We start from the raw sequence: 27,935 nt of genomic DNA, 5'->3' as shown, positions 1-27,935 counted from the left end.
GATTTCTTGAACGCAGTCGCTGCGGAAGCACAGAGCAACGCCGCCGACTATCGGGCGGGGGAGCTGCACGAGTTTCAGCAACGCGTCCGAAGACGCTTCCGACGGACGGTCCGCTCGGTCAAAGGCACTTTCGTTTCCGTCGTCGAGAGTGAGCTCTCGGCATTGACGCCCATCTTGGAGCAACTTACGCAGCTCGACATACTCCCGGCCGTGCTCGAGGGAGCGCTGACCGCCCTGTTGGAGGTGTTCAGCTCTAGCTATGCGGAAAATCGGGTGCTGGCCTACGAAACACATTTCTCGCAATACGTTGCAGCAGCCCTCGCACTAGAGGAGGACGAGGAGACGTTCCTTCAGACGACCAGTTGCCAGGCAGTGCAAGGCAGCATCCAGGGACGGGTCGCATCCGGGCCGTACAACGAGTACTGCTTCATCAAGTACAGCTCCTGGGTGTTCACCGTTTACGGCCAGTACCGCGTCACAGCGTCCCAGTGCTACGATACCGAGGCCGGCCGTTTGCGTTCTCTGTTCGAGGTGTTTGTCACTCTCGTCGATATGCTGCTGTTCAACGTCGAAGATTTGGTGCCTACTCTGGGCGCTTGCGTTGCCATGAGCAACGGTGCCAGTGATTGCATAACAACGGTAAGACCATCGACTACGCAGCAGATCTGTGTGCTGTGACTGCACTAGAATGGGGTTCACTCTCATCCTTCGCTTTCGTTGCAGGTCGGCGAATTCTACGCGCAGCTCTCATTGAATGTGCTGGGGCAGATCGAAAATATGCAACAGTTGGTCACAGTTGAGCTGCAAAGCAGCGTTAATCGGCTAGGAGCTTGCGTTACGTCTACACGGCAGCTCACCGTCAGCGAACTCGAGTCGCTCGTGAGCCAGCAGCAAAGATGCTTCGAGCTGGGTCTGAACAGAAACGACCCGAAGGAATCGTCCGGGAACGATTCGTCGGTATGATTTGCTGGCTCGAGTATGCGGTTTCAAATAAACCTGCCTTTGGCTACAATCGGTTCGGTGTGATATTTAATGCGATCGATCGATCAATTCGGTTCGCCACACCGAAGTTCGTTCGTCCGACTAGACTACGACTATATTTCATCGGTCCCTGAGCAAAATGTGAACGACGGGAAGTGTTTCCTAAAAGTGGTCCAAAGTGTTGATTTTGACAGAGGAAGCGAATGGATTCGCTGGTATTTGCCCACAGATGATATTTCCGCAGGTGGTGGCCCCACATTCGCCCAATGCAATGCAAGAAAACTGCAGGCCGATCTCTGAGCAAAGCGCCCGGTTTGAAATCCAAATTTGGCTACGAAGGAGTTCTGCGGAACTTTTGTGCCCCGCGATTATTGCGACGCATTCGGGCTCTCCATGGCGGGGAATAACTGTGCTGCGGGGTCACTGATGTCTGGCAGCCCGAGGACGCTCGGAACGTATTTGGACAGCTGGGGGTTTCGTGGTACGTCTGACATAGCGTTTCGGTTGTGCTAGAAAATAGCTCATTTCATTACCACCGCTACCAGTACGGCGGTGCACCAAGGAATACACGATGAAAGCATCTTTCGGCTGGCTAATCTTGGGTCTCTGGTGCCAGGTGAGTAGCCAGTTGGAGCAGCACTAGGTTCGCTTTTTCGCACAACATTCGCTTTTTCTCTTTGCAGCATGCGTTCGGTTCACCGAGACCAGACTTCGGCCTGCATGGGTCCGTAGCCGGCAGCGCTAGCGTGGTGACGGTTGCCGGTGAAGCGGCCACCTTGTTCGATTTGATCGACCGCAAAACAATAACACTGAACTCACAATACAACACACTGTACACACTAAAAGATGCGCTGACCGAGATCGGCTCCGAAATTGCGATCGCCGGCCAGACGTTGACGAGCCAGCTGGAGACGCTCGCCAACAGCACTGGGCCGTTACTGGATGCGTTCAACAATGTCACTTCCGCGCTAGGGAATCTCTCCACAGTGCTCACCGGGAACCTGACGTCACAGCAATCCGCCATCGAGCAAGCGGTCGGTCCCGCCATCGGCCTTATGCTCAGCGATGCACTCAATCGGCTGACTGCCACACTGCATCGCCTAGAAGAGTCACTGAACAAGGCCAAGCTCGGGGCAATCGATGCTCAGCACGCTTACGGCTCGGCACCGATCCCGGCCACCGATATCCGACGCTACATCACACCGAAGATAATCGACACCCTGCAGCGTGCCGAGCAGGACATGAAGTCGGACCTGCCGCTCGTGACCTACATCATAGAGCTCACCCTCGGCCACCTTGAGGCTGCCGACATCTACCTGTCCGGGTTCATGTCCGGTGCGGACGACGCTGTGCAGGATGCGGTCAGCTACTTCTCACCGTTCTATGTTGAAGCATCCGAGGACGCAGTGGCTACGGGGGAGATGGTATTCACGGACATTCAGACCGCCTACAAGAATCAAACCACCCAACTCAACTTCATCATGGCCGACCTGGCCGCGATGGACTCTTACGCGACCGCCATGCAGCTGGTGTTCGCCAAGTACGCCAACGCGATAGACGACGCCCGGCTGCAGCTTCTGTACGACTCGATCGGCACCATGTTTACCACCTACTTCGGGCTGGCGGCGCAGCTCGATGACTTTCTCGACCAGTTCCTCGACGTGATGCTGTGCGAGCCGGTGCGTGCGGTTCTAGACGTTCTGATCGCTTCCGGCCCGTGGGCCGACTACTGTTTCAGCAAGTACTCGCCGCGCCTCAGCGCACTGGCCATCGTGCTCTCGTACGACTTCCAGGAGTGCTACCAGATCGAGGCGACACGCTTGCAGCGACTGTTCACGCTGACCGAACGAATGGTCACACAAATGCTCTTCGACGTCGCGGACCTGGCCGACAACGTGCTCGATTGCTTCTACCAGATCGCCGGAGCCTCGGACTGCTACGCACAGGTGTGGCCTCAAAACACAATCCTCCGCTGAATCCATCCTTGCCCTTTTGCTTATTCTTTGCCGTTTTGTAGATTGGACCATACTATATCGAGCTCGCTGATACACTGGCACTGAAGAAGGGCGATCTGGAGCAGCTGATTGATTTCGAAACCAACGCCAACGCCGCCCGAATGGGCTCGTGCGTGTCCACGGCCAAATACAACATGGTGCTGTCTGCCGAAGCGATCGTTTCCGCTATAGGCCAGTGTGAAACATCTGGCCCTTCGCATTAGTCTCGTGAAAGGACCTTGAACGAGAGCTGTGTTTTACGATACAAAAAATTAAATATAATCAACAGAGCGGTGACGAAATTAATTGTATATTCTTTCAATAAAACACGGTTTGCAGAAAATTAAGTCTTTTTCTCTGCACATTATTGCCATTACTGCCGCCGCCAGCAGACATCGTACAGCTATTCCTCCCAAAGAACTTGTCACTGACGCCGCAAGACTTTGCTGGCAAAGAATTGATGGCCGAAAGCGTAGATCGAAAAAATGGCGAATCTCTGTTTTCTGTCGACAAAGCTGTTAGCAAAGTCTGGCGGTTGACACAGCTGCAGCCTTAATCCAACAGTGGAGCCTAGGAACGGAACGGGGCGGGAACGGGCCACGGTGCCCCGTCCGTTTGCCAAAGTGGTGAAAACACTCGACCCAAACGCCACGGATTACTTGTCAGTCGATTCTGTTGAGTGAAAAAGGATCCATCTCTCGGCTCTTGAAATCAAGCAACGATGAGACCAACCGTTGGCCTAGGGGCAGTGCTGCTCCTTTGCGTTTCGCTCCAGGTAAACCAGTACCAGTGGAGACCGTACTTCTAGGGGTCTAATTGTCCGTTCCGTTTAGAGTGTGGCTGCCGAACCAAAGCCGGACCTGGGCATCAAGGCCACGATCAGTGGTGCCTCGCGAATAACCACTCTGGCGACGCAAATGTCAGCCAACTTTGATAAGATTGACAATACGAATGTGCCACTGTCGAGCGGATACTCGCTGCTGGTAAACATGAAAGCCGCCCTGCTCAACATTGGATCCCGAATGGCCAGCGCGGGAATGACTCTGGCATCCGCCATCAATACGCTGGTGGCGAACAAGACAAACGACGTGAACGGAGCATTTGCCCCGGTCTACGCGGCCATCAGCGCGCTGCAGACGCTGATGTCGAGTGGCTACAGTGCACAGTTGACCGCCCTACAGGCCCAGGGACAGTTCATAACGAAGCAGTTTAACGATGCATTCCGCTCGGTCGCCCAGGGCCTGACGTCGCTCTCCGGAGCACTGGACCGGCTGAAGGCAGGCTTGATAGCGGCTCGCGATGCTCCGGGCAACACGGCTTCGGCCGTTTCGACCGTGAACGTGAACAAGTACGTGAAATCGGTCATGGTCTCGGACGTACAGGACGCACTGTCGTCCATCAGTGCGAGTCTGCCGCTGGTACAGTACATCATCGATTCGGAGCAGGGCCGCCTCGGCACGTCGGATGCCTTCGTCATCGAGGTGACAAACGAGGCAGACACGATGCTCGGCGAGGTGGACGACGATCAGCAGACGTTTGCGGATGAAACAGCAACCATCGCAACCGATATTGGCACGGCGTTCAATGAAACCATAACTCCGGTGTACGCGGCGCAGCTGGCAGCCATTGCCGACGTACAGGGGGCACTGAGCAACATCACCACGTACCAGCAAGATCTGGCGCCGGCCATTGGCCAGCTGGCTACGCTGCTTGACGCCGACGGCATTAGTGCCCTGCAGAGCGACATCGCGGATGCGTTAGCAAACTTCGTCACCCAGGTGGACGAATCGATAGCCGGCACGGACGCCATCACAACGCTCTTCCAGACTGAAGGGTGCGGTGCGATTAAGGCCAACATCGACGCCCTGGTCGCAGCCGGGCCGTACGCTAGCTTTTGCTTCAGCAAGTTCTCTCCCCGATCCTTCAACCAGTTCGCGCTAACCTTCTACGACGTGTCGGAGTGCAAGGTCATCGAGGTGATCCGCTTGGGCTCACTGCAGGCGCTAATGCAGGTGATCGTCGACATGATCGTGTACGATGTGGAGGATCTCGGGGAAGCGATCACCTCGTGCACACCCCTGTCCAACGGTGCCGCCTGCGTGACTTTGGTACACCTTTTCAGTGCAACTACTCTCTCTCTCTCCAACGCACAATCTAACGATCTCCCTGTTTGACTCCCCATGATTACAGATCGGATCGTACTACGAAAATCTGGCCACCACGATCGATGAAAAACAGCAATATATGGTGGATCTTGTGGTGCAGGAGGCCAACTTTAGTTTGCAGCGCTTGAACGCATGCGTTACGGTGGCCAAATATTCGATGGTCATCTCTCTCGCGGCCCTCATCACAGACCTCACGGAGTGCACCGTCAGCGGTCCCAATGCGGCGCCTTAGAAAACCGTAAGAATAATTGCCAATAAAACAGTACGTGGCGTGCGTTAACTTTTTTTATCGACGAATTTTTGAACAAGAACGGAACGAACCGGCAAACCACCTGTGTCAACAGTAGTTGAGCGAAACACACACTTTGTTCGGTCTTGTCTGGCCATAAGGGCCTCGGTTGGATGTAGCTCTAGTGTAAAGTCTTCACTATTTATCAATGCACCATTGGCATTCATTAGTCGATTAAGTTAACTAGAAGAACTAAAAATGGTGGCCACTACCATGCGCCTCCATCACCGAGCACCATGCGTCTCCACGATGAGTCGATTCAAAAGGGAAAGAAATTCACTAATTTAGACACATTTGGTTGGGCCGCTTGTTATTGCATTATTCGGATTACAAAGACAACAGAAAACCGACTACATTTCCATTATTTATTCATAAACCTCGTGTTTGTTTCATTTGTCCTATTAGTTCACATTTTCACCCCGATCCCGGTTTAGAATGTCCAGCTTTCCATCTGTTCGTTTTCTTCCTAAACAAAACATTGTAACCACTCCCGAAAAGGAAAGCGTCGGCCGCTTTGGAAAAGTATAAGTGCCCCATGGCGGTGCGAAGCGATCAACCTTGCCGCAATTTTTAACAACCGTAATGTTCCGATTCACGATGGGGGCAAAGCAAATGTAATACAAGTTTGGTTTTTAATGCGAATGTAGCGGCACAGCTCGGAAAAAAACAACCTCGAGCCGGGTACACAACAAGTGCAGGGAACCGGCTATTGCCACACGTGGCCGGTGGAGGGCGGCTTCCGCAGCCCACAGTAAAATCATTTTCCTACAAAAACCATTCCTTCGTTATCTAGCAATCTGCAATAAATTCTAGCTACACATCGTTTCCATCGGCGGCGGACCATTTTTTACACTACACGACTGCACGGCTCGGTTCAACTTCCTTCAAGAGCTGTGTCCTCGTCTCGCTTGAGTTTTTGCCATAAGACCTAGTTAGCGGGGTTTGCTATAAGGACGATAATCACAATAATAATTACTAAACCTAACGATAAAAATATGAGACGTACTAGCGGCGCACTCCTAGCAACAACCGCTCGTTACCATGGTAACGGCAGCGTAGAGAATACAGCTAACGAAGGGATAGAATACTCAAAACATACCCGCGCCCAATGGAATCGAAGATAAAACGCAGACTCTTTCGGTGCTTTAACCCATAGCTAATCCCATCGCACACGTTTCTATCAATAAAGTCGCAACGAATAATGGATCCGAGGGCTCTCACACATTACTTGCTGCATTAACGCATTTCTATCTATCGACGGGTGGGCTGAAAACCTGGCCGCGCTAGAGAATACTTTTAGTTAGTTTTCAATGGAATCACAAGAAGCTACCGGACCTTAACCGAATGCTGCGTGCGAGTGCAACTGTTGAGCAGCATCGTGCAACTGTTAAATTCGAAACGAAAACGAACAACACCAGCGTGTCTCCGATTGGAGTGGCGCCCTTTTTATGCAATTCTTTCCTCCGTGGCGAACGTTTCTTAACTATAGCTCCGTACCGTGGTGTAGGAAGTGCTGCTTCAGCATGCAAGGCACCGCAAAAGTACTTCACTTTCGGGCTAGGAAAGATAGTAACACCAGCGTGTTTGGAGCGCTCGTAGGGAGTGAACGCATCAAACAACAGTTTGCATGGATGGGGATGATGTCGATGAGCGAAACGATGACCTAAACGTATTTAAACGGGACAAAAAGACCTACAAAAGTCCTCCCGAGCACTGCCATCACTTATCACGCCTCGCTACATTTGGTATGAAGTGTTTTTTGTTTGTTTTTGCAAATCGAGAATTGCAACATCCGTTTCACCTGTACTCCACCCGGTCGGTCGCTGTTTGATACAAAACTTCCTTTACTTCCTTTACTTCTATACATTGCACTCCGTTTGTTCTGCTTCCACGTTGCATCGCTTCCTGCTTACGATTTACGATGGTGTAGAAATATTGTTAGCCGTATATTTATTTGTACCGAAAGTACGCACACGCAATCTATGTTTCTCGTTTGGTTTTGCTCGTTCCTTGTCAGTTACTCGCGCACAAGATCCGATCGTTCCGCCGTTTTTGTCCCCGCGAAGAAGCTCGCCCCTCTACTAGCGTATAGTGTCAAAATCAACAACCAACAACTTCAGCAACCACTCAACGATCTGTAATACATTTCCTACATAATATCGGCCCTGTATCTGTCTGTCGTTTCTTCATTGTCTAGAGAACTTTTGATTTCGTTGACTTCAGCGGTTCTTCTATCGCTCACTCTGCGGCCTTCGGTAGCTAAAACAAACAACACAACAATACTTGCGATTGGTTGGAGCCATCTCGCGTTGCTATCCCTTAATTTCTATTCACCTTTCCTTACGATCATCATTTGTCTCCTAAGTTTACCCTTTTCTATTTTGCTTTACTTCAACACTTTCCATCATTACAGTGGCCACAGTTCACGAACGGCGATATTATGTACGATTATTAGGAATATTCATCTGGACACATATGTATACATTCATGCACACAATAAACCCGCGCGCGCAGTTCTACTGGACCACGCCATACCTTCTCGGACAATAGTTGTACTCATCTCATCGCCGTTCCGAAGCCTTTGCCGAGTATAGGAATTTGGCTTCCGCGAGAGAACCCTCTCCCGTGTATGTGATCTTGTTGAACAGAAAGTCTTAAATGTATTTTTACAATGTCAACCTGCTGCCGTCCCCAGAGGCACACACAACAGGTTGGGAGCGATTGCGGCTTCTTGATCGCATCCATCTGTTCTCCGGTCCTTACTTTCAGTCGACTGACGATCTTTCCTGCAACTATCGATTATGGGGCCCCATTCCCGAAGCTCATAGAGTGGGACAGGCAAAAACAGATTTTCGAAAAATAGTTTCATTTTCCTCTCGAATGGCAACAGTGTACGTGCCGAGTGGAAAGCGCGCGCGTCCGTGTGTATAATTTAACGCTCGTTACGTGACACTCACGAGCCACAGAACTAGTATATAGGCCTCACCATAGATTGGAGCACAGCACTTGCCGCTCCAGCATCCCCTTTTCATCCCTCTCCCTCAGCCACTGATTTGTCATCACATCACAAACACATCACACGCTGTGCGCACAGTACGCCTTTCGCGTGGCGCTTTCCCCTACCGCCGACGATTGACGATCGTCGATCGGGAGGACGAAGAGTGCAGAGTACGTTGGTCCTCCGTTTCGCCACCACGGCTCGGCCACCCTTCCGCGGCATCATCGGCAGTGGTAGATTCGTGTGACGGTATATGGCTACCGCTGTGACTTCTTCTTTGTTGCTTCACCTTCACCTCACGCTCATCTTGACCACCTTCGTCAACATCGTCATCGTCATCGTCGTCGAGATCTTCGGAATCTTCCGCCACCACCAGCGGTGCCTTCGGATGTTCTATCTCCGTTTGGGCATCTTTCGAGCGGCTCTTGCGTAGCCGGTGCCGATTGGAAGTTTTGGACGCTTTAGAGGCCTTCGATGACAACGACGAGGACGATATGGATGAGGTAGGCGATAGTTTCAATGGTCCACCAGTTGGTGTTGGCGTCGGCTTCGTTTCTTGCTGTGCCGGCGGTGGTGATGGCTTCGCCGTGGTGCGATCGACGTTTGCTTGGTGCGGTGGTGAGCCATTCGATGGCCGCCTTAGAGATCCGCCCGTGGGGCACTGCTTGCTGGTGGATGCTTGCTGCAAAAGAGGCTCGGTAAGTTCCTCTCTATCCTCGCCCGGAGGAACGTGCCGGACGTGGACGTCGAGAATGGTTCGGTGCGGCTGCTGCTGTTGGCTTTGGGGGGAACGTGTTCCGGAGTAGTTTGCTCCGTTAGCCGCTGCTGGCGGCCAGTGGTCTCGTTCGTGCTCCTGCTGAATCGAAGAATAACGCGATTGATGCTGCTGCGGTTGCTGTTGGTCCTGCTGTTGTCGGTAGGCGGTATGGTTTCTGTAGTCGTGGTCGTCGTCGTCGTCATCATCATCTTCGGCGGATTGTCGGTTATGGTACGGTGTTTTTTGCTCCGGATTCTGCTCCTCATCGATCGCATCAACACTGGTGTGGTGTGACGGGTTGGTGACACCGTTACTGAAACGTCTTCGGCGATGCATCACGCCTGTTTGCATGAATCGCGAGCATGCGATAAAAGTGATTGGAAAATGACAAAAAAAAATACACATGAATAATCGGGACAGACAACAGAACCAAGCAAGAGTAGGACAAGGAAAGAGAGCACACAATTATAGTACAAGCAGCTCGACAAGCTGTACACAACAGGAAAAGATACGAAAGCATACTACGAAGATAGCGGTCTACAGAAGTAATTGTGTTAAATATGCCCCGAATCCTTAGGTGTTCAACAACGCAAAACATGGTTTTCGGCCAGCACCACCCCCAAGCATATTCAAAAGGAGCGCAAGGAGAAAAAACAATGACTGACTAGAAGCCGTATTTAGTTGTACTTGCGGCAAGGTGAAAGATGTAAAAATTATAAACGCTTTCGGAGCGCTGCTGCTTCTCTAAGCGCAACCGTGCGTGGCGCATTGCGCGCTGTGTTTGCCAGGGCGGCGGGGCTCTCGGCTCTTGGTCGATTCTAAGGGTACCCCACAGAAGCATTGAAAGCTACAGAAGCAACCCAAACAATGCTCTAATAGTCACTAGTTTGTACTGCTAAACCAAAACACAAGGTGGGTACCAACCTTCGGCATCCAACAATGGGCCACCGTCAACGGAAAGGCACAAATTGGCTTCGAAATGTAAACCCCTACGCACGGTGACGATTCTCTAGTGCACTAGCAGTAGCCGATTGTTGTTTAAACAAAAAAGTGTCAAAAGATCAACATTTTTATTGGAATTCCCACATGCTAACGTTGAGCTCATTGTTACCAAAAAAGAAAATAAATGATAAATAAACGAAAATTAAAAACAAAATAGTAATCTGTGGCCGTGCGGCAATGAAAAATATGTGTACCTAGGTACACAGTTAAAACAGCCGGTGCCGATTCCAGCTGAGACGATACAAACAACTGGTCAAACGGGGTAACGATGCCACATACACTTACGGTGGATGCGAATGGTGCAGATTTACATGACCAACACAAGCTATTAGCAAACACACTGACGAGAAACGTGGAAACAAAACGTTTGAGAGACACAGATAGCTTAACGAAAGTAGCCAATTCTCAAACACTCAATGGTCATTGTAAATATCTCCGGACAAGGCCTCACAGGAGCCAGGGGCAAACAAAAGAGCCGCGGGGGGTCCACTAGTCTCTAACTGTTCACAACGTTAGAAGCAACCAGTCAAACAAACCAACAAACAAACACAGAAATGTACAAACGAACAAACAGAAGCATCACAACGATCGTCGAACGTCGGAAAAAGAAATACTTAATAACCGTGTATATCGGCCTCTATTCGTTCAAACATAAATATTCTTTCATCCCGGTGCAGCTGCAACGATACAGGAAGGCGGAAGGAACACGGAAAAGAAACGAGAGAACATAGAGAGATAGATGAAAGAAAAAACGAAACGAAACAATGGTAGAGATTAGTTTTCTTCTCGTTCGCCGGCACAACAATGAACAACACTGGCTACTCGTGCACTGGCTGGGGGGAGGTGTTTAGTGCTTTACTGCTTGCTCTCAAGCGTTGACCGGAAGGTCACCGGCGGGAGCCACAAGCTGACTACTATTTGCGTATCCGGTTAATGAACTAGAGAGTGGAGCCACCTTTCATTACGCTCAATCAAGATTAGAGAGAAAAGGCATTCAAATCGGTAAGCGCGATCGTTCGCTTCATGGCGCTCGTGATAACGAAGTGCAACAGCCGGTAAAACAAAACATGCTACTAAACAAGAAAATCCAATGTTAATCATTGCAAATCATAAAACAAAACAAACAAAACGGTGCAAATGAAGCATTGATTCCCATGAAACCATCACCAAAAGTACGACATGCGCAAATCATTAAAATAAACCGAACATACTTAAGAAAGCGCACCCCCGAAATGAAAACCGGAACCGGAAAGCGATGAGGCGATTAAAATGGGCTACTGTTTATGCAATCTACGGCACCGTCAGCGGCGCTGGCAGCCACCATGCAGCCGGCACCGGTTCGTGCCGTGTCGCCCATTGGCAAGGTCACATTGTAACAGTATTCCCGGTCGGAATAATAGGTACTTTCACCCGACAAATGGTATGCGCTCCTGGTGCCACCGTACCACCACCGCGGACGTGCGAGGCAACCACAGAGCTCATTGCCATCGCCATCGCCAGCAGCACCTCCTTCGAGTGCCGTAGACGGGTGGTCGCCTGGGATCGTGCCCGATCGTTCAAACGAACCACGATCTCCTTCGGTCGACCGCGGCCGGGATGTGGTTGGAAAAGTGGTAATCTTAAAGCTACTGGAGCGCAAGCAATGCATTGTGTGTGGTGCTGATGAAGATGACGGTACGTGGTGCAATGGTTGTGCATAAGATGATGATAATGATGGTGATGGTGGCGTCGTGTTAGATGATGGTGCCACTACACAACAACAACAGCAGCTACAATGGCCACCAGCAACGTAGCAATAGTCGTCGGCAGTAGTATAGCTATGTTCGGTTCGAGGGTTCGGTTTGCTTACGGTTGTCGAAAGGGACGTTTCCTGGGTTTCCTGCATCGCTTGCCGACGGTGGTTGGCCAGTTTGACCTTGTTGATAGGGGCGCCTGTGGATGTGGATGTATGTGGGGTTCGGTTGCGTTTTCGATGCGGTTCGATAGTGAGAATTGAGCGGTTTGACGAATTTTGAGGCCCACCATACGCGGGTATCGCGGTCGACACGCGGTCATGTTATTTCGAGTGGCACCGGATTTCGGTGGGAAGAGAAGAAAATACGATTCGAGGATTAATAATAATTTTTACGCCCAGTTCGTATTTACAGACTACGCACGGGTAGGCATGAACGATCCCCGGGGCGCATGGCATGCACTACGGGACAGGATCAACTACGCGATACGCTACACGGGACTGTGACACTGTTATTACGAGTGTTAGCGCAAACTAATTATTCCGAACGGTACTAGATTCGTGCGTGTGATTAACACGGAAAAATGGAACGATCATCAAAAACATGAATGAAGGTGGAGCGCTCCAATCTGCAGACTGATCTTGCCTGATCGATTATTAAGATGATTCTTCCAACTCCAAAGCTAATGAGGGAGTGAGAGAGGATGGCTTGATAACACACTTCTTCAGCTCCGTCGTGATGGCATGATCACACATGGCATGACAGCGGCAAAGGCGCAAAGGAAACATACAAAACTGCAGCTCAAAAATAGAGGCGGCGGAGATAGAGTTGATCAAATGCGAACTGGGTTTTTTGTCATTGAAAAAGTATGACGCAAATGGAAGCTGAACTAAAACTTTGTTTATCATGACTGACGAACAAAAACAGGAACCAGAAAAAAGAGGAAAAAGTGAATCAGACACAAAATGGTTAGCACTCAGTGTCTCCGAGCATTTGACATTAGCTGCACAACAGTCCTTTGAAGTAAGCATTCCGCCGTCCGGTGAATGAACAGATTAAAAAGAAAGCTTCAACACTATCGCAAGAGAGACCTAGCGCTGCGATCGAGCGTCGGTGCTGAACAATTACTCACCGATATAGCTAAGCAGGACGGGCAGGAACACGAGCCCGTGGGCGGCTCCGTACAGTACGATTCCAAGATACATGCGGAAGTAGAACACCTGGAAGATTTGGCTGTGCGCGAACCCTAGCACAAGGATCCCGCCAAACTTCGTGAGCGTGATGCCGGAGAATACCGAGCTGCCCATCTTGGTGAGCGCATCGGCTGCCCGCTGCTCGCGCGTCTCTTCCACCGACATCGAGAAACTGTGTACCAGATGGGAACAAAACTCGACACTGATACCGACCGCCATCACCAGGTTCACCAGCGAGACCGCGTTCAGCGAGATGCTCCAGTGGTACATCAGTCCACCGATGTTGATCACAATCATCGTGATCGTAATGACGACCACCAGCGACGAGTGAATGTCGAAGCCCATCAGCAAAAAGGTAACGATAAAGATGGCCAACACCGAGATGCCCATGCTCCGCAGCGTGTCCGGCCACATCGTTAGGTACTGCTCGTAGAACACGTAAAACACCGAGTACGGAAACACTTCGATCTGTTGGATCTCGGGTTCGCTGCGGCCCTGCAGGCGCAGATTGGCGTGGATCGTACTGGTAATGTTTGCCGATATCTTGCGAGCCGATCGCAGTGCCTCGTAGTAATCCGACGACGATTTTAGGATCGTGTGGTAAGCCATAAAGTACGAGTCGCCAACGTCGCTGTAGATCGGTGAGCCGGCATCGGGTCGGTACTTCACACCACTACCGTACGCTGCGTGTCCAGCCTTGGCACACGCCTCATCGGGGTTATCCTCGAGGAAAAAGGAAACGTACCGACGGAAACTAGCCTCGGCTGGCCGTTTCTGCGGAGTCAGTGATATAGCACAAGATGAACAGGCGCTCTCTGTGGACAGAGGGAGATAATTAGACATGCAACACGTGATAGCACCGATGACACCGAGTTACTCACTCTGATGAGGACAGAAGCTTCCGTTCGCATACTGTTTACAGCAGGTAGGAGCGGCCGACCAGTCGATGTAGTCATCCAACCAAGACGATGGTGGACGGGCCAAATACGTGGACTGCGGTTGCTTGCTGGCAATGTAGAGTTGTGTCGACATGCTGTCCAGATTACAGTACTGTCCACCGCATATTAGGTTCTGGTCGTGCGGTGTGGAGTAGTTCAGTCCATGCTTCACCACAAAGTACACCGGCGGACCGATGCTCAGGTACTGTTGCAGATAGCGGAAGTACTTTAGCACGAAACTGTCGCCCGGCATCGACAGTTCCTGATCGAGCCCGATGTCAATGTGCGGTGCGACCGCAATGCTCGAACAGAGCCAGCCGAAGAAAATGATCATTACCGCCACGCGGACCGATTTGCGCATCACGAACGGCACGTAGATGCTCTTGAAAAACTTGTACAACAGCCCTTCACTGATGTTTCCGGGTGCGTCCTTCTTGGATCCCCGCATAAAGCACAGCACATCGAGCCGATTGTCTGCCTGACGGATCGTGTCGAGTGCAAGCAGACTGACGAAGCACGTGATCTGCAGGAAGAAGTCGATCAACAGTGCCATACCGGCATACAAAGCAAACGCCCGTACGGCCGGCATATCGGAGAGGCCACCGAGGAAGAAGCAGCAACTTTCGCTCACCGACGTCAGCAGAATCGAAGGGCCGACACGGCCCAGAATGCGTCCAATGTGCTCGGCGTGCGTTTCAGTCGGTTTCTTCGTGTCCCGCTGGTGCGTTTGCACCAAAATGAAAATGTTATCGACACCGACGGCCAGCACCAGGAACGGGATCACCTCCACGATGATGAGCGTGGCCGGCACGCCTATGTAGCCGAAAAATCCAACCGAGCAGACGACGGACGCCAAAACGATAGCCACACCGCCGAGGCCGAGCGTGACCTTCGAGTCGATCATCGCCCGGCTCCACTGATTGACGTGGCCCAACGAGATGGCAATGTAAGCGAACATGATGATGTACGACACCAGGATGGTCGACACGTCCGATTGCGACTCGCGCGCCAGCTCATCCTCGATCGATCGCTCCGAAGTGAACGCGATGCTCATGTTCGGCCGCGTCCAGTTTTTCATGAACGCTACGTACTCCATTTCCCAGGCAAGGGCCGACTGTAGCTTTCCCTTGTCATGATAGTTGCGCACCAGGAACGTAAGAATAACGGCCCCAGCTTGGGCGTACTTGGGCTTCTCGTCCGGCGAGCTCGGCTGCGGTATGCCACCGAGTGCGATGGCGGGATCAATCGGACCCCCGTACGGCGCAAGGCAGGCAGGGTTGTAGTAGTTTCCGAAGCATTGCACCAACTTGTCCAAATAGTTCACCACGAAGCCCTGGGCATCCTCTTCCTCTTCTTCAAAGTTGTCCATATCATCCGAGAAGTAACCCCACAGCGACTGCACCACGCAGTCCTCCGTCTTGACCGGACCCGAAAAGGCCGAGTTAAGCGGCGCGAAGCAGATGTCCTTCAGGCCAATCGTGGTAGCGTTATCGGTGAGTCCCGGAGCCTGTATCTTCTTGATCTGCTCCTGCAGCTCGAAGACATCGAGCAGGAACTGACGGTTGAACACGGGCCCGAATTCGATCACACCGTTCGAGGTGTTGTGCATGACGTTGCTGATGTTTTCCGCCTTGATGATGATTTGCTCGATGCGGTAGAACGGTTCGAAGGCGGAGTCAAAGTATTCCCGCTCGACACGCGATCGCGAGTACGGTGATGCCCACAGTTCCACCGGATTGGTTGTGACGCGCAGAAAGTGTATACCCATGCCCATGGTCACGATGAAAACCAGTCCTACGGAAAAGACAAACGACGGACGTTAGGGATGAAAAGAGGATGAGACAAAATATGTACACTTACCTCCTAGTAGCACTAGCCACGGGTGCTTGGCGCAGGTCGTACCCCACGCGGTAAAGAACTGCTCCAGTGCCGTTTCGGTTTTCGCTCCAAGCCGCTCGAAGTAACCAGACTCGTCCTCATCATCGTCGGCTCCCGGGCCGGAAGGATGGGGTCGAAGCTCTTGTTCACCGTCCCACGTGGCACCTATTGCGCGCGTTCAGATTGCGGCGTGATGGAATGGAGCGAAACAAAAGCAATTCAGTATCTGGATCCTGGACGAAACACGCTCACAGATCCACAGGTGATGGGGGGTATACACAGTGTACATGCTTCTTTTACACAGACGGTGAGGGAAAGTTAGGCGCGAGAGCGTGCCAGAGACAGCTGATAGGAGCAATAGGTGCCAAACGACAAGTGTGTGTTTCTTTTGATAGGTCGCGTTCCAAAGGGTGAATTGTATAGAATAAATTCGGCGCATCTGGTGAACATCACACAAAACGGTAAGCTTTACACTATAAAATGATGAAGATGCTCCAAGAGGACAGGTTAGGATAATATGATGAAGGACTCTTAGTGTTCTTTCGTGTGGGTGCTGTACCGGCTTAGAAGCTGGCTTCTTGCCGATGGTGATTATTATGTAGTTGAACACAGGTACACGAACACATACACCAATATTGTTAGAATAAATGTGGTTTGCGCGATGAAATCGGGTGACGAATGAGAGAAAGCGGTGCAAACATAAAAGTGGTATCCGAACAAACCCGAAGGGAACCTACTCGATCGCTTGGACTGTAGGGGTGAGTCTTCCCGATCCGTGCCCAGATCGCCACTGTTAGAGGAGATGCCACCGGCCAACCTGCGGCCCACGTGGGCCCGCAGGTCCGACGGCAGAGTGTCACCACCATCAACCAATAGTTCTACGCGGTGGCCCGCATGTTGGAATTGGATGGACGTGTTTGGTTTTGTAGACAGGTTTTGCAGGTTGTTGGATGAGGAGTTGTGTTGGGATGATATTTGGTTGTTGTTGTAGATTTGGTTGTTGTTTGCGGATTGAGAAATGCATGATGGGTTGTCGCGATTGTTTACATAATAGCCAGTCAGTGTCCGCGAGAGGTTTTTTTTGTTTGTTTAGCAAAACCGAAGAGAAAAAGAGAAAAAGAAAAAATGGAAACATGGTGCGATCAGTCAAAGTGTTATCTAGTTCAGCCGGAACTTGTGTCGTTGTATCAGCACCAAAACCACCAGGCTTTTGTCCGAGCTGCCCAATAATTTGTCCATTGGCGGTGGGTATTAGTTACACTTGCATTAGCGTTAGGGTAATGGCATATTTAATCGACGCTGTTTGGTAATTCTTACAACGAAGAACGTCCAAATATATTTTAAGCTCATTGAATCCACGAAATTTTCGAATCCATTCACGAAAATGAACAGACAGCGGAAGCAATCCGGATGGCACAGCAACACTGGCCACGAGTGCCTAGATATAAACGACAACCTGATCCATTCGTTCTTTAACGCTCAGTTAATGCAATAAAAATCGCTCCATTTCTTAATGGTACCAAGTAAATGAACCGTTCAAATAATCATTATCTACCTTCGCACGTTGAACATTTTGGCCACCGCTGACGCACAGCAAACACCTCGTCGTACACCATCGAAGAAGTTTTCATTTTGTCCCTATCAAAGCGGTGACACGCAACGGTAACATCCTTTTGCCGCAATACGGCAGACCGGTATCGACGGATGGTTGGCACGCAACCCGGAGAGCCGGCTGCGTCCATCGGAAAATATTTTTCACCCCATTCAACGCAACCGTTCGTGAATCGATATTTTATCTACTTGAACATTCATTACTGTATTTAATTCAATCGCGTATGGCGACTGAAAATTATTCTGACCGACAAACATGAAGATGATGTTAGCAAAATGTAAAATAAATTTTCTCGACTCTGTCCGTGGTCTCGGTCAGTGTGGTGTGCAGTCAAAAATGCTAATGCATCCATACTGATCGCCAATAATATCATCTGCACCGTTACACAGCGGGGCCCGTTCGACGACGGATCGAGGACAACCAATGTCACCTTTCTGTGAAATGATGCTCAAACGGAACGATCGCTGTATGTTTTATTTACGATCACTTCCGTTACGCTCTTGAATTCGATTGAGAGACCATTACTCATACATTTATTCATCGCCGAATGTTGAAAGTAACGATCGGCACTTTCGACAGAGAAGTGGGGTGCTAAATGTGTGCCCCCCCCCGGTCGAGGGCCCACGAACGTTCCGAGAGCAATTATCATATCCCCCAGGATCACCCAAGGATACGTAGTAATGCCCACTGAGACAACGTCGTAAAGCTGATAAACAATCTGAATATGCAAAGCGGTGCTGAAAACCGAAAAAAAATTATATTTGCACTTCGCCAATCCCGAATATATGTGTTATTAATTGTTCTTTTTTGCCCCATTAACCAAAATCACGCCATTAGTAACTCGAATTGGATTGGTTAAGAAAACGGATGATGAAAATTATCTTGATAATCTGCCCCGGGAATATAGGGTGACCATGGAACACCGAACACTTACTTGCTCCAGCGCTGCCAGTGGCACTCGAGTGGCAGAAACAGGCACCGATTAGGAAGAGCCCACTGCAGACGACAAACACCACAAACATGACCACTGCGTAGCCGTCCAGGTTGTAGATCACGAACGGCTGTGGTGGGGCTGGTGGTGCCGGTGGCTTCGGACAGGACGCTTCGCAGTCCACACACGAACAGGCCGGAGTATCATCCTACGAGAGAGTGAAAAGAGGTTGATCAGACAAAAAAATCCTCAAACACCCCAGACCCAGTTGAGTTACACACATTTAATTTCTCACGGCAAGGAACGACACGTGGGTTCCACGGGAGGTAACCGTCGATGGTTTCGTTGGTCGAGCTGTGCGCCACGTAGTCAATCTGGAAAGGGACGTACAGATTGTTTTGGGCGTCCCCCATGTAATGGAACCACTTCGTGGGGCTGCAGCGCGATGCTCCCCAGTCACCGCACATCAGATCGAGCGCCAGCTGACCGGTCGACGGTACCGACACCTGGCTGCAGGAACTGAAGGTTCCGTTTAGGTACTGCTGCGTGATGTGAATATCGATCTTCGTGATGTACTCCTTGGGCGCCGGGGCGCTAGTGGTAGTGCTGGTGGACCCGTCGCTTTCCTCGTCGCCACCGGCCGGTTCATCCTTCGGTTCGACCTCCTCGGTCGAGACCACCTTCATGAAGCTCGCCTGCTGTGGACTGCAGGTAAAGTCGCACATGTGCCGCACCAGATTGGCCATGCACGAAGGACACCGGGCGAGGAAGTTTGCGGCAAGACCAACATTTTTGTTCAACACGGCAACCTGTGGAAGAAACGGGTGACAAAACAAAGCAAAACACAACGTGAAAATCTAACATTGACGTCTGTCGGTTTCGGAAACCTCAAATTGCGCCGCAGACGAACCAACGATGTATCCATCGATTTACCTACGAAACTAATAATGGCCTGGAACCGATTGGACATCATGCCGTATACGTGAGACTCAAGGGGCGCTTGAAACTTCCGTAACAGTGTCGAAAGCATTCGATAGCCGTTCCCTAAGGGACCACTTGTAAAATAACGCAGATCCACTTCCAGGATGTCCGCTGTGTTTATAAGAAGCGTTGCATGAATGGGCAAAAGAAGGAAACTCGCCAAAGCATTACGAAGCGAAATGCGTCCATCCATCCGTCAAGTGAGGGCGTAGTAGTGTTGTAAAAATAGTTTATTGCCAAAACCTCTCCTCGGACAGATGGAAAGAAAAGCAAACGCCGCATTAACGGGTTGAGCTGCCGGAAGGATAGAGTGACTGTGTTTACTGGCGCACGTTCTTAGAGCAACGCGGAACCGTCGGGCATCGTGGCTGGATTCGAAGCGTGAATAAATAAACCCACCCCGAACGGAGTTCATTCGCATCCTCTCTGGGTCAGTATCAGGTTACGCAAGGCGTGAGTCCTTGATTCGTCGCTATGATTCCCCGTGGTTCAGCCTTCGCCCGTGTCAGTGCTCTCTCATCGCGAACTCGTGGTTTAGTAGTTTTCCTCCAACTTGGTGGCCATCTTACTATCGTGATACTACCGCACGGGTAGACCCGATTGCGGGTTCATCTATGAAGACGCATAGTGTGCGCAAAACTGCGCAGAAACGTAGAACATTGCGCAGAATTGTGTCTCAGGGCGGACACGCGGTGCTGCTACGCATCAAGAATTCGACACGGTCGGTTGCCTGAGATCGGACGACAGTAAGACAAGGAAGCCGACACGCGCGGGGTACCTATTTCGTCATTGTCAAGGCCAAATGACCTCTGCCGGGGCGCGTTATTACAGGCCACCCGTCGGACGAGTTTTACCAGCATGAGATCACTGAAATGTGGTTGTGATCCGTGGAAGCCATAGGGCCAAACGACATGAGAGTGTTGGTAAAAACTAAAATGTTTCACCAAGTTACTTAATCGGCGGTAGCTCTTCTTCTTCGCCAACGCGCGCCGTAGTGCTGCGAAGACCTGTTCGTGGTGAAACTAACCTGTTTCGAGTCACAGCACGTGTTTACGTTGCCCGAAGCATCCTCGGTCAGCAGATGGGAGCACCAGACCTTCAGCAGGTCCTTCGCCTGGTTGTCCGCGGGTTTCGCCGTCCCATTGTACGGACAGTACTGGGATCGTCCCAGGTAGTCCACGTTACAGATGCCGTACCACACGCACTGACCGCCTCCTCCCTCAGCAGTAGTTTGACCCAGTGTCTGTAATGAAGGTTAAAGAAAATGGAAAAAATGAGTAAATAAATCGGTAATCGGCCATATCAATCAACGACGGCCAAATGGGAACATAATTGTCCACAGAGATTAATTTCCCCTTGCAGTGGTTTAACAACAAACACATCACCCATTTGTTTCGCTCATTTGTGTGGGCCTCACTAAGCACAGCGCAATTTAGCCGAATGTCGCTACGCTAAGCTGCTGTTGCATGGTTAATGGCATTTGCCCACATCGTACGCGGACCCGTGGGGCGGGATGCTGGTAGGTACATTGCACTTTTCAATGTCAGCACGAAAATTGCCAAAAATAATTTCCCGACGGCGCGACGACCGCGTACTTCACGTTGACATTTGTGTAATCGCCAGCAGCCAAGAGGAACGCAGGAAGTAAATTGGCCTCTCTAGAAGGGCACAGGGATGCCAGGAAAACAAATCTAATGCGCATGGACATGCAGTGATAAGATGAAATTTTAGCTAAAACAGCCACCGACTAAGATAAAAAGGAAACTTTGGGGTCAAAGTGCACCAAGTTCAACACTAATTAGAAGAATTTCATTATTATTGGTATCGCATCATTGTATTTCTGATTGGATGGAAGTGATAATTAAATGTCCGCGCAATGACTGCGAGTTCCAGGCGGTCGATTAAATGTAGGTGTGTTCAAGGTTAGCTCGTCGTTTCCCATCCAAAGCGAGCACCGTCGGAATCACGGAAACTTCCCGCCGTATTGCATTTTCTATTCCAAGACTGCGCCTTGTGGAATATTTTCTCATAACTCCAGTCTGACCCTACGCTACGGCCAGTTTCGTGTTTTCGCACGTCCATGATTATCATCGTACTCAATTAACCTCTGCTGTCTGGAGTGATAAAATCAGTTTCCGACCGGTCCGGACGGGTCACTTGCTGATGTGTATGAGAAATGGAGTAAGTTCTGATTAGTTGTGTGCCCCATTGTGCTCACTAATATCGACAAGTATTTTCTCAGTTTTTTTTTGTAATATAGAAGAATAAACTATTGCTTGACGTAGAGCTGCACTTTATTTACACTCTGCCTGAATGCTTAATTCAATCAAACAAGTTCTTCGTTCGACCAAATCAATAAGTACCGGCGGTGACGAACGGCACAGCAAGTTGAACCCGGACCCGGATCATTGCCACGCTCCCTTCGATCCGAGCGCGACCATTCACAACGAGACACAGGAACCAACCCGAAAGAGGGACGCATTCATCAAACAAGTCATCCACCAGAAATGGGGGCACCACGGCATATCTGCCATGAACATCACCCGGCATTCGTTGGCCGAGGAATCGCCGACAGAGAAAATTATTTGTCTAATTGAATCAACGTCAGGGGGACCAATTGGCCCAACACACTTGACTCAAGTTTAGTGCTGGTTCGTCGCGACTCCGCCGGGGACTCTCCAACGGGTTATCAACGCTATCAGATGAGAAGGGACAAGGTTCAGATTACAAGTTGATGTTTCTGATTTACAAGACAACGAGGCCGAGGCTACTTTTGAAAGATAATTTCCCTCCGATTCGCTAAACATTAACTCTTTCTTAGACACGATCGAAGTAGCCATGCCATTGCCAAACGTCAAATATTATGTAATTGGAGTAATAAAAGTCAACAAACATCTGACGTTTACCATGAGTCATATTGTTTCCCATTTTTCGGAGTCTAAATAATGTACCGAACCCAAGCTCTTCATTCAACCCCAGCGCGTTGTAGAAACTATTTTAAAAACCACCCAAAACGGTAACATCGCCAATTGTTTGGATGACAAGTAAAAATATCGAAACGCGTGTGCCTTTGCTGTGGCGGTTTAATTGCTTTCTTCAAAGTTCGGTGTTATTTTTACTCCGTCTGCCTTCGCCAACCAGATTGCTGCTGAATGGTGGTTGCGTTGCGATGGTTACACATATGGTGGCCGTAGCCGTTCTCGGAACAGCCGAACATGGCCGGGCAGGACAGGCAAGCGAAAAGTTACACGAGAAGTAAATAGAGCTGGGGATCAAAGGGCCAACGAACAAGTGGGAAACATCGGAAGCTGAGCGCAGATGCATTCGATTAACGACTGCAGGGACCACACGGTGCAGTTAAATTTCACTCGATAGGAAAATGGGTACACCGGAACCTTTACTCATCACTCCCATAACTAGAGTTACTTTATACTCTTCACGTGTTCTACACAAGGTGTGCCACGTGCCTGGTTGGGGCCATATTTGTGCGTCTCTGCCGTTGCACGCTCAGCTTCTCCCCGACTGTATTCTCCATGAAGGGTTGTTATTAAGGATGCTGTTACACGGCTCGTGTTTCTCGTAAAATTAGGTAGCAATCATGATGATGGTTTAATACTCCATGCAAATTGAGAAGCTTGCAAATTTGTTCGAAAAATTTTGCTCACGTACACGTCAATTTCCACTCGTTTATGACAAAAAGCTAGATATTATTAGTTGAAAAACGCTTCGTTTCGATCGACTGTAGCAAAAGTGTTGAAACACAAAGCATAACCGGTTCGTGAGAAACCCACACGCGCAACACAGGTTGCTATGATTGCACAGCAAAGGCCTAGAGAGGTTAAGTCACCGGCGCGCTCCTTGATCAGTTCGTCGGAAAAGCGCCTAACCTGTTAAGGCTTCATATTACACTTGTTCAACCCTCGATTTGCCCCACTCGTTTATACCGTACCCGGTTGCAGCGCTGACTAATCCCATAGCTGCGGCTGTACATAACAAGTATTGACGTGGATTACTCATGCCTCGTACGATGTATCTGTCACACCTGTAAGCATTAGTCGGAGCCTTATCTTTGGGTTTTAAAACAGTATCAACCTCGGCACAAAGCAACCCTTGCATACGTCATCACCAAAAGTTTTCCTTCGCAGTAGATATTATATTAAGCCGTGACCTTATCCGATATTCTTTAAGCCATTGGATCCTCAAGTACATACACTTTTGGTTCGTCCACATATTTATACCATTTTATAGGTATTACTCAATCGATGTGTTCTCGATTGTTCCGGGTGTTGTAGCGATGTAATCTTTAGCGGCTTTACATCGAGCGACACATTCCATTCCGCTAACGCCTTGACCGGACGACCTTGGCCGCAACGATCGATCGCTTCCATCTCAATATTAACCTGAGGTTCCTTTCGTCGGTCGAAGGAACTAGTTTTCTTTAGATGGAAGTAATATATTAAAATATCTCTACTCCTGCACTTATTGATGGTCAAATTTCGCACACATCTACAGGAACCAAACTGACCAATTAGTGTGTGCCAAAAACTCTTTTCTTCCCCAAGCGTATGCGCCCACAATCAATTACGGGAAGAAAGCGGAATTGGAGCGTTACAATGGAGAAGTGATTCCGAAGTAGCGCATTCGTTCCGGATCGTTCCAAACGTTTCAACTCATGAGCATATCCGTCCGCGCTCTTCTCGCACTAACAGTCGAACATTGACCGAAAAAAGGGTCCAGTAACCTCCATCCCGTAAAATATTAATCTATATTTTCAACAAAACCAAAAACTGCGCAACAGAAAGGAAACAAATCAAATTGTTTATCGATGTCCTTGTTGTACTCTGGAAAACGTGGAACACGTGATCTGGCACACGTGTTTTGATTGGAAATTAACTTTTGTTTCCACCATACTTTATTCGACCTGCACAGACATTAAATCCGGTACAAATAGATGCAGAAAAATCTTCATCTGCATTGTTAAATAAGTGCCACTTTACATGGGAATAAGTGTCATCCTTTTCGAGGTCGAGTAGCAATTGCGGAAGCAGCGCACCGATTGCAAAGCAATGCAAATGGAGATGCAGGAGTTTAGCAACGATGATCGGTTGTCCGCTGTTGCTGACCATCGATGTACATGCATTGGAGAACCAATGTAAAATAAGGACATCTACAAACTACGGAACACGGTGACTTAACGAGTAATTTGTGAGAGTTCCCGCCGGCAATGGTGTTGGGGGTCGTATATAAAATTGCTTCCCAACAATCTCGTTCTCTCCTTGAACTCTTGTCCCCGATTTTCTCCCGATTGGCAAAGGTCCAAAGCTCCAGTAGTGTAGTGGCGGCGTACACACTGTGGCCATGACCGGATCCTGGCCAGTCCACGTCATTGAGGTCGGAGCAGGGAAATTTAGAACACGCATATTCGTGATTCCACGAGGATAGTAATTTTTCTCCCGCAAAATCTGTTCCCCGGAGAATTTAGGTCGAGGACAGCGCGTCCCGTTAAAACGGGCCAAGTGTGTCATAACAATGTTTGTAAAAACCATCCATTTATCGCGAAATGGAGCAATTTCCAACCCACAACAATACAAAAGGTAATGAAGCAAAGTGTTACTAGAGCACCGATGGCGACATAATGTGATGTAAAACATTCATATTAACATTTTGTTCTAACGACAAGCAGAACACGTAGAGCCTTTAGAACAGGATCGGCACCGTTGACGGTCAGAAATAATTGGTCTCCTCACACACGAGAGGTCATAAACAGGGGTACCTACCTCTACGCGTGTCTTTTTTGCATGCACAACTCAAGAAACGGGGCATAGTTAGCCATCAAAATCTTAGTCACGACAGTGCCACCGCTCAGAGCGACCTTCAAAAAGGCTATGCAAATGTATGTGACGGTGTCTCGTTATTGTTTCTACACAAATTTGTTTTGCTGTGGTCAACAAAAGCCCCCTCGCCGGGAGGCTCTCTTTTGCAAAACGTTACCATTTAGTTCCGACAGGTCGCTTGAAGAAAATGACATTGAACTTAGTTTGAGGGGCACATCGCACACATTTTGGTATTCTACAAGCCTAGTCGCCCGCGTTGTTGAAGAAAGTTTGGTCCTGGTACGCTACACTCTGCGACCTTCGCTATCAATCAAGACCCCGTTGAAGGCTGCACAGTGAACATGCAAACCGGAGCCGTGTAAGCATCACGTGCTGTGAACGTATTAAAACTGTAGGACCCTCTACAAGCACGAGAGCATGCACTTTTTCAATCTCTTGAGCACACTTACGGCGCGAATAAATTTGCTGGTCTCAAGGTCCGATTTACATAATACAAGCGGCAATGTTTGGTGGTAAAATTTATCAAAATCACGATCAGTAAAACTTGGTAAAACGAAGGAACAGCAAGGAAAGTGCATCGGGAGCGTTTAACACATACGGGCTCGTCGATGGCGGCATTATCATTGAGGAGTTTTTTCTACGTCGAACCAGTAAGAAAAGGCAAGTAAGTGGAATCACATACACCAGCCGCTCGGTTATCACGCACCGCCACCATCATAAAACCCCGGAGTTCTCCGTCGAACTGCCTGACTGAAGCTGAGTCATCAGCGAAGTTATGGGCGTTCTGCGAGGCCGCCTTCGAGACAAAGACGATACTTCGACGGAACGAATGACATTTTAAAACTCCCGTCGCACGTAAACGCAGTTGCTGGCCGTTTGAATGCTGAACGGAAATACCGACGAAACGGCTGTTCAACCACAGCTAATGCTAATGCAGGGATGCATCGCATTCCACTGCGAAGAATTATGATAGTATTATACATCACTATATTTATAGACCGTACCACTAACGGAGCTAAAAGGAACAGCGTTGATGGACGAAGAACGCTCCCTTCTACAGAAAAGAGAGTAAAAACGGAACACAAAATTGAACATTCCTCTTATCGATACGATGATTTCGAGATGTTGTGTTGCTTCGAACCGGTTTGACCACTTTTAATTTCGACTATCTCCAGGGCTAATATTCTGGTGCGTATCAGGCAGCTACGATGTAACATTACTTCCCTTTACTACTACAACAAGTTCAGAGAGAAAACGAGGAAGATCTTTCCAAATCGGAAGACACGATCACGCCACGTAGAGAAGGGCTCTGAACAGAAGCAACGTTGTTTGCTTGCCGGCTCACGGTGACAACGTCGTGTTCTTATCGTGAGACACTTCACGTGTGAACGAGCATTCTTTCGCTCATTTACTAGACCAGGCCGATCGTATACGGAGTGTGTCTTTCTTTGTCTTTCGCGATCTCAAGTAGATCGTCAACAACACCGGAACGTCGCCGCGACTTTTGGGCGCGTGACGTCATTCCACAATCCAGTCCCCGTGGCCGTGCGTGGCAGCAGTAAAGCCGTACATGGTGCGGTATAATAATACGGCTGTTGACCAAGATGACTGTCGAAGAAACGGGTTGCATTCGGCCAAACCAGACTTCAAACGACAGAGAGTGTCACGCCAGATACGGCATAGAACTGTGGCTATTGCGGAAATGCCATCGCATTTATGATTAGGTTGTACAATTGAAACCATTCCATACGACTGCAGTGATGAGGCTATTTTACGGTCATCATGAAACCCCGGCCACAACTGATAAAAAATGTCCCTGAATCGCTAAATTTGGTTTCAATTAGTAAATGTTTTGGTCAATTAAATCTTCGCTGATTGCACAACGTGTCCTGCGCCATCGCTAAGCTAGCTGTTCCTTCACGTATCGATTTCTCGTCAGTCGATCATGAAGAAAGAAAACACCAGTGTCTCCTTTCCGGTACGGCCGTGGCTTCTCTCCGTCTCTCTCTGTGTTTGACAAAACTTATGGCTCAATTATGGACGTCAAGCAAATGTCGTAAGCAAACATGTACGACACATCATCACCGTTCGCTTGTTCGGGGACACTTTCATTCGCGAACTGCCGCGGCACGCGGCACCTCATATGGCGCATCGAGGAAAACACAGCATACTAATGAAAATTAAACATTAACCGTTACCGGTGAAAACGTGGAAACAAAACGCAAATGGTTGTAAAACGGGGAAAATTTGGCGCGACCACCAGCTCACACGATCTTGGCAAATCGACAACAAGGTCTAAATAAAGTTGGCTGTTAAGGCCAATGTCAAGGAAAACAAGCGTTTGGCGTGGGAATAAAATATATCAAAACCATCAACCACAAACACAAACTAACCCGTCCATGTTTTGATGCTTGCTAACTGTTGGCCATTTCTAACGTGACACTTTGTTTTGGTTTATTTTATTCCTAGTGAGCTTTCATGACCCATTTAATGTGCGAATTCAATTAATTCACACTTTTCTTTGAATCAGTCATCGTCCAGAGGTGTCACCCTCCGCCAGTCGCAAAACTTTCATGAGAACGCAGGAATCCTTCAGAAAAATCAACCGTCCATCAGCTTGACGGACCTCCTTTGTTGCTGGACGCTACT

The 27,935-nt window shown here is 49.4% G+C and overlaps 2 protein-coding genes across 2 annotated transcripts in view; one reads left to right on the top strand and one right to left on the bottom strand.

Annotated features, from left to right (window-relative positions):
• The first annotated feature begins 1,552 nt into the window (after positions 1 to 1,552).
• Positions 1,553 to 3,199, top strand: LOC131207963 (uncharacterized). Its single transcript, XM_058200599.1, has 3 exons — positions 1,553 to 1,597; positions 1,665 to 2,927; positions 2,999 to 3,199. The coding sequence occupies exons 1-3, from the start codon at positions 1,553 to 1,555 to the stop codon at positions 3,197 to 3,199; spliced, it is 1,509 nt and encodes a 502-aa protein (XP_058056582.1).
• Positions 3,200 to 5,811: 2,612 nt separating this feature from the next.
• Positions 5,812 to 27,935, bottom strand: part of LOC131207961 (NPC intracellular cholesterol transporter 1) — a 28,533-nt gene continuing 6,409 nt past the window's right edge. Inside the window, exons 2-11 of the mRNA XM_058200597.1 lie at positions 20,480 to 20,695; positions 18,753 to 19,280; positions 18,475 to 18,679; positions 16,666 to 16,806; positions 15,911 to 16,093; positions 13,994 to 15,844; positions 13,052 to 13,927; positions 12,036 to 12,118; positions 10,809 to 10,863; positions 5,812 to 9,525 (exon numbers count right to left, since the gene is read on the bottom strand). Of these exons, the coding sequence (XP_058056580.1) occupies positions 8,549 to 9,525; positions 10,809 to 10,863; positions 12,036 to 12,118; positions 13,052 to 13,927; positions 13,994 to 15,844; positions 15,911 to 16,093; positions 16,666 to 16,806; positions 18,475 to 18,679; positions 18,753 to 19,280; positions 20,480 to 20,695 (5,115 nt within the window). The 3' untranslated portion in view covers positions 5,812 to 8,548. The remainder of the gene's footprint in view (positions 9,526 to 10,808; positions 10,864 to 12,035; positions 12,119 to 13,051; positions 13,928 to 13,993; positions 15,845 to 15,910; positions 16,094 to 16,665; positions 16,807 to 18,474; positions 18,680 to 18,752; positions 19,281 to 20,479; positions 20,696 to 27,935) is intronic.

This window comes from Anopheles bellator, chromosome 2 (assembly GCF_943735745.2).
Source record: "Anopheles bellator chromosome 2, idAnoBellAS_SP24_06.2, whole genome shotgun sequence".
NCBI classification, from domain to species: Eukaryota; Metazoa; Arthropoda; class Insecta; order Diptera; family Culicidae; genus Anopheles; species Anopheles bellator.
The sequence above is the reverse complement of the archived record's forward strand: the minus strand, read 5'-3'. Positions and strand labels throughout refer to the sequence as shown.